The sequence below is a fragment of the Typopeltis vanoorti genome, chromosome 18, assembly GCF_054136105.1.
Source record: "Typopeltis vanoorti isolate ZY-2024b chromosome 18, IOZ_Tvanoo_1.0, whole genome shotgun sequence".
NCBI classification, from domain to species: domain Eukaryota; kingdom Metazoa; phylum Arthropoda; class Arachnida; order Uropygi; family Thelyphonidae; genus Typopeltis; species Typopeltis vanoorti.
In genome coordinates, this window is record NC_143566.1 from 51,044,726 (window position 1) to 51,056,823 (window position 12,098).

The window sequence follows — 12,098 nt, forward strand, 5'->3', positions numbered from 1 at the left end:
CGTTTACCTTTTTCACTTAAAAGGAGGCACTTTACATCTTCTCTTTGGTATATCCAAATTGCCAGCATCACTACACTTGTGCTTTGGGGACATTATTAAGTAAAATAAGGGTTACTTGAACACAAGCACTGCAATACCGTGACACTTGATCTGATAACTGACAACTACTCAGAACAGCACGCAATTTAACTTATGAATTGTCTATTACTAAAAGAAATAGTTATATGACTTCATTTTGCCGATGTAAAATTGCATTGCAGAGTGGATATTAGATTCAACATTATTTCGAAGCCGAATGTTTGTAGAAACTATGAAAGTTTCGTAAGTTGCCCTGAGAGCTTACGAGAATACAATTGGCATTCCCAAGTTGCCTTAGCTTGCACTACTTGACTTAAGTAGCTAAGGCAACTTGGGAGTGCCAAGGATTGTATTCTCGTAAGCTTTAAGCTTATTCTCGTCAGGTCAACTTATGCAACTTTCATAGTTTCTACAAACATTTGACTTTGAAATAATGTTGGATCTAATATCCACTTTACTTATGTAATTATAAATTGTTTATTTCTAGAATTTTCCATTTAATATTTCAGACATGAGTTGACTGCAGATAGCAAACCCACAGATAAGTGGGGGTGGTACAAGTTTCGCAATACTCGATTGTAATATTCCTTACTTTGTTATTTCATTTTGCAACATAATACTGGCTAAGCCCTTGATAACAGTGACTAGTTCCCTAACTGATAAGTAATTCTATTTTTGTAACATCATTTGATAAAAATAAAATTTTTGGTTGAAGAAAGTTCAGCTAACTTTTGTCTATTTGTCTGCAGCCTCTTTGCAATATAAGAAATGACCTTATGTTAGAAATAACTTCAAGAACTAGCATACCAAAAAATTCCTCAAGTTGAATTTCTGAAGGGGAAAAAATAATGTTTTTAGAAAATACAGCAGTTCAGTTAGCCATTACAAAATATGTCGAAAATGTGAAATTTGACTCAGTTAGGTATGCTAAAAAGCATCATATGCAGATCAGTGTCATGCAGTTAACTGGAAAAATTTTGTAATAAATGTTTAAATGTTACAGGCTGTATACTATTTTGAAATGCACTATACACTTTTACTGTATATATGAAATTAACTATATGGTTGATCCAATTATTTTTTGATAATGTCTTTAAAGTTTTCATGCATTGTTGCAATAAATCTGACAGTTTTTTTGTAAGCATTTCTATAATCGAACATTCTATTTTTGTATTTTGCATGAGAAGCATCTTCATTCTCCTCTAATTTCAAATGGCATTCTAAGATTGCAATTTTCCTATAGCATTTAATATTAAATTCAAGTAACATTTTAATCAGTTAATACCATTAAAGTGGTTTACGAAAACTATTAATTTTTAGATGGTGCCAATTAAAGAAATGACAGATGTTTTAAGAGTGACTAAAGAACAGGCACAGCTGAAGCCAAAACAGTGGGTACGATTGAAACGTGGTATCTTTAAAGATGATCTTGCACAAGTAAGTTAATTTGTATCATTTAACTTATATAGCAAATCTAATTAAAAAAAAAAATAGCAAATCTATTTTTAGATCATCCACAGAGCAGTTGAATATTTTTTTGTCTGTGATGAGATATCTCATCCAACCCATAGATTTTGTTTTTTCTCAAATGAGTTATCATCTAAAACTTGTGTGTGTGTGTGTGTGTATTTCATATATTTCTATATATATATCTTTCATATAATAGGTTTTCATGACTATTGTACATATTTTAAGGAAAATCACTTATTATATGACTATATAGCTGAATGTTAAATTAGAATATAACTATAAAAAATTTAGTTTAATCCTTTATCCAAGTGTAATCAAACAAAGTTTGTGTCTGAAGTATCTTCAGGACAAAAACTTCCAATAGAATATAACTAATTTATTTTCAAAGGCACAACTAGTTTTGTCTTTCTAGAAGACTTCATCAGGTGTTTAGTACATAGAAGAAAAAAGAGATACAAAAAAACAATACTTTGGTACATCACTAAAGTTCTAAATTATTAATGGATTGCTCACATTAGAATGGATTCGTGGACTAGCTGCATTGTTGTTCTCATACACAAAGATGTGGTGTTGAGACCGCCATAGCTGAATAACAGATGAGTACAATCAGAAAGGTTGTGACTGAGGTTGACGTTAAGATAAACAGTATTTAGTGCAATTTTTGTTGATTCCATTAGATCAGAAGACTTAAGCACATGACTGGATAAGGCTGTGACCCTGGTTCTACCATAGGTGATATCTCTGAGATGAAGCTCAATAGATTTTTCTGTTTGTCCATAAGATGGAGAATTACAGCCACAGTAAACACCTGGCTATTTCAAACTGTTATGCTTAGGTTTTACTGAACAAAGCCATGATCGAAGCTTTCTTAAAGGAGTGAATAAGGTATGAATTTTATATTTCTTGAGGATTTTTGTTAGACATAGAGCTGATATATGGAATGGTGATATAACCTTTCACATCATTACTCTGTTCAGTATGGTGCAAAGAATAATTAAACGAAAGTTTTGAAAATATCAGCTTAGGGTAACCATTCTTCTGAAAAATTGATAAAAGCAGCTTCAATTCTTTGGTGATCTCTTTTTCATCTCTGATGAGAGTACACGCACAAGTTTCTAAAGTGAAAATAATACCAAACTTTTGAGGTGGATAATGATGGGATTGTGTGTGAAGATATCTGTTGGTATGTATAGGCTTTCTATAGATAGAGATTTTTAGTTTTCCAGACATACGAGTAAATTTCACATCAAGAAAAGGAAGTGAACTGTTAACTTCCAGTTCTACTTAAATTTTATCCTAGGATGTTTATTGTTAAGGTGATTCAAGAACTCTTGAAGTGAATCTCGACCATGGCTCCAAATCATGAAAACATCATTTATATATCTTTTCCATAATCTTTTGTTTTAATGGAAAGGAGTTTATTGCTTTTTCTTCAAAAGACTTCTAGATTTATATTTGTAAGTACAGGTGATAGAGGGTTGGCCATGGCTAACCTTTAATATGCTGCATCTACATTCCTCTTTCTTCAGATATCGCTCCAGATGATCTTGATGCTGTCATATTGCAATTGCCACCCCCTTTATTTTTAATGGAGGAATTTAAATGGTCTCAACACTCTGTGAGATAGTGCCTAAACAAACATCAGAGGAAAGGTTGTTGAGCATGTGCTCAATAACAATAATCTCTCCCTCCTGGACACAGTAAGCAACACAGTCTCTTGTCTATCCAAACATTAGCTGTCATGGACTTTTCTTTATGTTTATCCTCCCTTTTTTCCACTCTTCATGCATGCAGCCATGTAGCTTGTCTTTCAAGCTCCTAAAATATTTCACTCCTCCTGTTGTCTACTAACAGTTCATGTACACAAGAGGGAATAGTCTGATTTTGAACTGTCTATGAAAACAGTTCAAAATTTGAGGACTTGGTGGGATCATCTGCTGTCTTTCCAGACAGCATTATGTTTGTACAGATCTCACTAGAATCCAACACATATATGATGTGTGTGTTATGTTTCATCAATTTAAACCAGGAAGCAAATAAATGTGGATTGAAAATAAATCATAACAAGACTAAAGTAATGAAGATAAACCCCCAAACAAGAACTAGTCTTTGAAATACTAGAGAAAACACTGGAACAGGTAGATAACTTTATCTACCTGAGATCAGTGATCAGCACATAAGGAGGAACCAAATAGTACATACAAAATAGAATCCAGAAAGCACAGATTGCATTCAGTATGATGAAGAAAATTTGGGGGTCCAAAGAAATAAAATTAAAAACCAAACTTGGACTCTTCAACACTAATGTTAAACCAGTTTTACTATACGGAGCTGAGACATGGTCACTAACAAAGGAAAACAAAAATAAAATATGGGTCTACATAAACAAATGCTTGAGGAAGATATTAGGAATATACTGGCCAAATAAAATAACATACAAATTTGGGAGAGAACAGGTCAAACCAGCATCAGAAATGAAATCACTAAATGAAAATGGAACTGGATAGGTCACACAATCAGGAACCCAGATAAAGAAATAGCAAAAATTGCACAGAATGGAATCCCCAAGGCAAGAGGAAAAGAGGTAGACCCAGGATAACATAGAGAAGAGAACTAGAAACAGAGGCAAGACAGGTGGGATGTTCCTGGAAAGAGATCATAAAAGAAGCATTGAATGGAGTCAGATGGAAGTCAGTGGTTGAGGCCCTATGCTCTGCAGGGAGTGAAGAGGATAGGTAAGGTAAGGTTATGTTCCATCGAGTCGTTTTCGACCTCTGGTGATCCCACGAACATACACCCTCCATTCAGATCTGTCCCTGACTATGTCTTTCAGAATTTTCAAGCACACTCCAGTTGCTTCTTTAACTCCATCCAACCATCTAATTCTTGGTCTTCCTCTTCTCCTGCTTCCATCAACTTTAGCAAGCATCATCTCCAGACTGTCATTTGCTTGCTTAATATGTCCAAAGTATGACAATTTTTGCTTGATGAGCATAGCTTTGAGGGAGTAATATGGCTTTATTCTGTCTATCAGAATAAAGGTTTGATAGAGCTCATTAATAATGCATCAGGCTGCTTGTATTCAGACTCACAAAGTTCTTTTTAGGCAAGCAAAAATTCTAGAGTTATGGAAACATCCATGTCTCTCTCTCTTGAATCCAACATCTTCTCTTTCAGTTATGGAAGCTACACTTAGATGTATGCTACTGTTGGATTCCAAGTCATGTTGGGATTAAGGGAAACGAGGATGCAGATATTGCAGCCTCGTTTCCAAAGCACCCCCCCCCATCTTCCTGTTCTACACACACATTCACTGATATATACACACACAGCAGATTTATCAAATACAAACTTTTATCCCAGTGGTAGCCATTTGGAATAGAAAGACTAATAATAATAATAAGGGGATAGGGTTGAAAAACATGCTTGCATCTGCCAGACAGATGTAAATACACAAAAAAGCCAGGAGAGTAACTTGTTATGTATACACAAATGATAGGAGCTTCAAGAACAAAGGGAGTTGAGTTTTTCTTGGCATTATTGGCATTAGTTGGCTGGTTTCTCAACATCAGAAGTAGTAAGTGGAATTGAATGTATAGGGTATATGTAATATTTTTGGAAGTACAGAAGAGATATTAGATGGGGTGGTTACTACTAATGATATTTTTTAAGTTCAGTTTGGATAGAAACTCATGAAAGCAGTAATACTAATAATGTTCCATACAGCAGTGCATTTGAATTCTGGCTTGAAGTGGAGACATACAGTGGGATGTTGTTACAGACCTAGCAGTTCATTTGTTGGGGGATGATGAAATGCATTGCCCAGTTTCCCTGATTGGTACAGAATGATTAATCATTTTGTGTGACTTAAATTATCCAAATATTCATTGAGTAGTAGAGAAAACTCATGATAAGAATGAAGGAGAATTTATTCAGCTGTTGTGAAGCAATTTCTCAAGCATCATATGTAAGAAGAAACTCAAGGTCAGAGTATGTTAAATTTGATCATAGCATCAGAAGGGATCTGAGTTAAGGAAAGGACTCTTTTACCACCAGTTGGTGACAGTGATCATACCATACTGACCTGGATAGTAAAGTAAGTGGATGTTCCATTTATGACAGGTTACATGCTGAACTGCAAAGTTATAATTATGACAGGCAGGAGAATACTTTGTTTGATCTGATGGTATCAATGACTGAATAAGAATGATATCAGAAATGCGTGGGAAGCAGTGAAAAGATGCAAGATGCTTAAATGATGCAGTATTTGAATATGTCCACAGAGTTGAAAGAATACATATGTGGGAGTGAAATGGATGTAATGTACAGTTATATTAAGAGATCCATAAGAGGATTATTTATGAGGAGTTAAGAAATATATACAGTAAAACCCTGTTTTTAGGGTCCCGCAATTTATGTTTTCCTGACATTTATATAATCTTCCATTGTTCCTGTCTAAAGTCTTGATGTGGACATTATTTCCCATGATTTACGGTTTTTTTTTTGGGTGGCAACACTGATTTTCGAATCGATTTCTGTGGAAATTACGCATTTCTGTTTCCAGATGGTGTTGCTTTCGGCTGTAGTTTCATTTCCACCATCATGGTGACTTGCATGCTTGCAGCAGTGATGTAGTGATGAGCTATTCCTTGATTTTTCAATCACAGTACGAATTGATACTGTTGTTAAACTGTGAATGAAATTATTATGTATATTTTGTTCTTCATTCACATTTAACATAACCTATCATATATTAAGCGTGACTTGTTCAAAAATTATTTGTTGATCCCTTGCTTAAGAATTATTTTTCATGTATTATTCCTGAATTTCATCAGCTATTATTTGATTAAATAATTTCAATGTATATTTTACTATTGGAAGGACCCAGTGATAAATATCATTTATCTTATTTACTTTATTCCTTCAATAATATTATGAGAAATTATATGTATATAATTATTGTACCTCATATATATACTGTAACATATATTTTATTATTATTAATTGTAAATGAAATGAAACAGAAAATTAAGTAACTGTAATATTTTATTAATATTTTTCATTGCTCAATGTAAAAGTATAGCCTTATGTAACATTAACGCGAATGTTTACGTTTTGTTCGTTGCCATGGAGAGAGAAATAAAATGGAACGCGCGTGGGTAGACCATGAGCTTCGATAACGAGGAGAGAAGAAAAATATATGAGTGGTAATATAAGAGAAAGAAGAGAGAGTTTTTGGAAGCGGGAAAAAGGAAGGATATAAGCAAGGGGGTGAAAGTAAATAAAGAGGACTGAAGGGCAGGAATTCAAGAGAGTAGTATTTAAAAGTGTGCTAAGACAAAGTGAAAACTTATAGATAGCTGAAAGTAAAGTCAGCAGTGGCATTAACAGGGATTTGGTGCCGTATTTGGTTAATTAAAGGACTGGAAGGTTAATGAAGGATTCAGAATAGATCCAGTTAGCTTAGAATTACTTCTTATTTCTATATCGCTTTTAGAAAGAATTTTACGGAGCTTAGTTTGTTGTGAAGTAGTATACAAGGATATCAATCTGCCCTATAGTTGCCGTCGAGAATTGTGAAGCGCAACAAATAATAATCTAGTTATGACCTTGAAGAATTCTTTTTAAATGTGTTCCATAGGTATAATAAATATAATTTGAAGATGTGCTCACATTAAATCTGACGTGCTGAAGATTAATTCCGTTAAGGACAGTCATATTTTATTTGTTTCTGTGTATGAAGACTTGAGTGATAGTTCCATTTTGCTCATACTAACATTTACTGTGGCATATCGCTGAAGTTAGAAGTTAAAAATAATTTGCCTTGAAATAATATCTGCCGTGTTTAATGATATGATAAGTGCCAGCTGAGAGTTAAGTGTGGAATATAACTGAGAAATATGAGCAAACTAATTAAACAAGAAATTCTGTTGTATTAATCTGAGTAAGGAATCTTGTAATTGAGAAAACTGTGAAACTTGTATGTGAAGATTTTGAAGACTGAATTAATATAAATGATTAGACCCGATGTACTAACTTAATTGTAATGTCTCATTTTAGAAGTGGAATTCATGTATTTATCATATAACCTTATATTAAATGTTTTGTTTTATTAATTTCAATACTGTGTTTGCCTGATTCTTTTTTATTGCACCGTTCATAAATAATTCGAATCTAGCGGTGGCCTCAAGTGAAAAATATTGAATTCGGCCTGAATGAGTAAGGAGACTGCTAATTTAATTGAAAATTGATTCTACTATTTTATATAGACTAATCTAAATATAGGGTGGTGCAGTATAAATATAAATTTCTCTATATTTGTATTAGTGATCAATTTGCAATTAATAGATTTTATTAATAAGAGTACGTTACAACAAAATGGCGGATTCGAAACTAGGATGTACGTTCCAACAAAATGGCGCAGTCGACAGGATGTGATTTAACTAATATAAATTAAGAAATTGAATTTAGCTTTGTGATAATAGTCGTAGAAATAATCCCTGAAATCTTAAAAGTAAAATAAGTAAATCACAGTGAACTGGTTATGAACTAGAGTCAGGCAAAGAAAAAAGTTTGTTTTAAGGTAAAAATTGTATTAATTTAATTAGTAATTCATTAATTACTATGGCTGTTACATCCAGCACGAAAATGGAAGATGATGAATTTTTTAAAATGGTGAACCCCCAACAGTTAATTCCCCAATTTTCAGGAGAGGAATCAGATGATGTGTTATCATATTTTACTTATGTTGAGAAACTCAGAGAAAAGGCAAATTGGACTACTGACTTTCAGTTACTAATGTTGCTTAGAAATAAATTAATAGGTAAAGCAAAAACATTCTTAAATTCATCCCCTATTCTTAAAGAAGCATTAGAATACAAGAAATTTAAGGACGAACTAATCTCAAAATTTTCCTGTACTAAGTGCTACCTTCGAACCCTTATAGAGCTCCATGAATGCATACAAAGTGACAAGGAAGATGTGACTAATTATTTTAACAGATTGGTAAACATTGCTAAATCTATGAAAGTGTCCCCTACAGAAAAACCTCATTTAGATTGGATTATGTTTCAACAATTTCGACTGGGATTACATGAAAATTTAAGAGTTTACAAAAAAAGGGCTGTCAGTTTAGAGGCATGTTATAGTCTGGCTAAAGAAAGAGAGAAAATATTGGAAGAAATGAAACAAATATACTCCATGAAACAATCACTTATGCAGGACTATAATGATCAACTTACACCTTTACCAATTCTTGAATACTTTCCAAACTGTAAAAAAAGGAAGGAGATTAAGAATGAGGAAGTCAATGTAGATAACTCTACCACCTTAAATAACAAACCAGATTCACTAGACTACAATTCCCATAGAATGCAAAGTGTGAAAATAGCCAAAGAGAATGGTAAATTACCTTTAACTCTTGTACAAGGTCTAATTGGGAAGATTCCATGCAATATTCTTTTAGATACTGGAGCCCATATATCAGTTATTTCTAACTCCATGGTAAATAAGCTTATTGATGATTTTTCTAATAACATCATCCTAATTCAGAAACCAATAAAAATCACAGGAGTTGCCAAAATTGAACTAATTGCCACAAGGAAAATAAATGTTGAAATTTCCATACCTTGTTTTCCGATAGAGTTCTCACATGAACTCATTATCCTTCCAAAAATTGCTGACACGAATGACCAGATCATACTAGGACTTGATTTCCTAGAGAAAAATAAATTCATGTGTGACTTTGCTTCCGAAACCATTTCCTTGTGTGGCGTGAGTTATCAGTCAACATACAATGAAGACAATAAAAGGGAACTATGTAACAAGGTGGAGATTGAAACCTTAAACCTTGAAGACGGATTAAGTGATAAGAAAAGAAAATTGATGCAAGAAGCTATCAATTTAGTAGAATCAAAAATCAATAGAGTAGAAATAAGGAAATTCATTCTATCACTTTTCCAAAAATATCCCCAAGCATTCACTGAAGATATTAGCTCATTGACCTACAAACAAAGTAGAGCATTCCATTGAAATCACTTCAGAAACCCTTATCTATACTAAGCAGTATAAAACATATTGTGATCATACACAAATTGTGAATATTAGATATCAGTGAATAAACCGCAGTTCGTGAAATATCGCTTCACTAGCTTGCAGAGTTGGTGTTCGTAGTCGCAATTCAGAAGCACGTGGTATATTGCAGAATTTCTGTTATATAATTTAGCGTGTGATAGTTGCTTTCAAGTTGCGGTGATGGATGATCCATGTTAGTAACATGGAGAAAAAAGACAGAAAATGTATTTCGGTAGAAGAAAAGATGACAATTCTGCGACGTGTAGATTGGCATGCCGGAATACATGTGCAAAAATACAATTAGCAAAAGATCTTGGACTCTCCGTGTCCACTTTGAACATGATAGTAAAAAACAGGTCAACCATTGAACTCAATGCAAAGCAATCTGGCTCTGTGTCAAAAAAAATGAAGATATATCTGGACATCGACATACAATGAATTGGATAAACTTATGGCTGAGTGGTTTGTTTCTACGAGAGCGTCAGGTATTCCAGTCGATGGTACTATACTCTGAGCGAAAGCCTGTGAATTTGCTGCGAGGTTGGGGATTAATGGTTTTACTGCATCAAATGGATGGATTGATCGTTTCAAGACTCGTCACAATATTGTGTATAATCAAGTGTGTGGAGAAAGTAATAGTGTTGCAGGGTAAACTGTAAACCAGTGGAAACATGAACTAAAGACTATTATTCAGGACTGCGAACTGAAAAATATTTTCAATGCTGATGAAACTGGGCTCTTTTTTAACATTCTGCCAAGTAAAACATTGTGTTTTAAAGGAGAGAAGTGTCATGGTGGAAAACTCAGCAAGCAGAGGGTAACTGTTTTGCTCATGGTCAATGCTGATGGATCAGAAAATTACCTCCACTGGTAATTGGTAAATTTAAAAAGCCAAGGTGTTTTAAGAATGTGAAAAATCTGCCTACTAAGTATGATGCCAACAGCACAGCATGGATGACCAGCAGCAATTTCACATTCACCATGCATGCTCTGCATGCTGAAATGGGGGCAAATCGCTGCAAAATACTATTACTACTGCTAGACAAATGTCCTGTACACCCTGAAGATCTGTAGCTTAGAAACATTAGATTAGTGTTCTTTCCCCCTAATTGTACAAGTGAGTTTCAGCCATTAGATCTGGGCATGCATTTAAATGGAAATATTGAAAAATGCTTGTTGAAAAAGCTGTGTTTATGCATGATAATGGTATGGACCCAAAACAAATGACCATATCAATCCTTGATGCCATGCATTATGTGGCCAAAGCATGGTTGCATGTTACTCCTGAAACCATATCCAACTGTTTCCAGAAGGCAGGAGTTATGTTTGTGGAAGAGGAGGAAGAAGAAGAAGATATGTAAGAGCCCAAAAACTGGTATGTGATGGATGAGTCTTCCTTATTTCAAGACTATGTTGATGCTGGTGTGATCAGATCAATGGTACCAAGTGTAGAAGAAATCCTTTCCAACCACCTTGGTGAAGAATAAGAGCAAGAAGTGGTTAAAGAAGACTGTGATCAAGAACCTACTGTCATTACTAGTAAAGAAGTAATGGAAGCTATCTCTGTTTTTAGGCAGTATATTGCAAGTGCATCAGGAGATGATGGGGCATTTAATGCCTTATACACTGTGGAGAGGCAGGTGGAACTTATAAGAGTGCAGAAAAAGAAAAAACAATCAACAATTAAAGATTTTTTTAAATAGATAAATGTAAATAATTATAAATTCATTTATTTTCAGTTATTAAATTTTGTAATCTAGTACATAGAGTCACATACTAGTAGTAAGCCATCTTTTAGCCTTTTGTTAATGTTTTTTACATTTCATGCTATTTACACTTTTTCCATCAGCACCCTGGAAAGTGTAAAAAAGGGGTTTTACTGTATATATATATATATATATATAGAGCTGGCCAGAAATTTTGAGTATTGTATGGAAAGCAAAGTCATAGTATGAAAAGAAATTTCCCATGCAGACTGAAGGCAACCCAAAAGAATTTTCTAGTTTATGCTGTAAGTAAAGGAAGGAATTGAAAGTAGAAGAATAACTTTGCAATATCAAATAGTGATGTGGGCAAATATCAGAATTTGGAAATGGACAGTGAGACTTATTTGTGCCCTGTGGTCCCACAGAAAGTTCTACTAAGGTAGAAGCGGAGGAATTTTTTGAGGCTTTAGAGAAAGCAACTGACATAATAAAAAATGAAAAGTTGGTCCTTGTTGGGGATCTAAATAGCAGAGTAGGAAATGATTGTCAGACATACAAAAATATTTTGGGAAAATTTGGAGAAAAGAGCAAAGCTAATACATATTAATTAATTTATTCATTAATAAATATTAAGAATGTAAAGTCCGCGCGGTTAGCCTAGTGGCTATGCGCTTTGCAACCACATGCCTGGGGAAGGAGTGTCCTAGGTTCGATTCCCGTTGACAACATGAGGAGCTTAAGGATCTTCCATAGCCAAGTTATCCGGTCTTG

At 34.0% G+C, this 12,098-nt stretch overlaps 1 protein-coding gene across 1 annotated transcript in view; it reads left to right on the plus strand.

The window, feature by feature from the left end:
- Spt5 (Transcription elongation factor subunit Spt5) overlaps positions 1–12,098 on the plus strand; it is a 428,434-nt gene that overhangs the window by 141,008 nt on the left and 275,328 nt on the right. Inside the window, 1 exon segment of the mRNA XM_090408290.1 lies at positions 1,399–1,515. Within this exon segment, the coding sequence (XP_090264416.1) occupies positions 1,399–1,515 (117 nt within the window).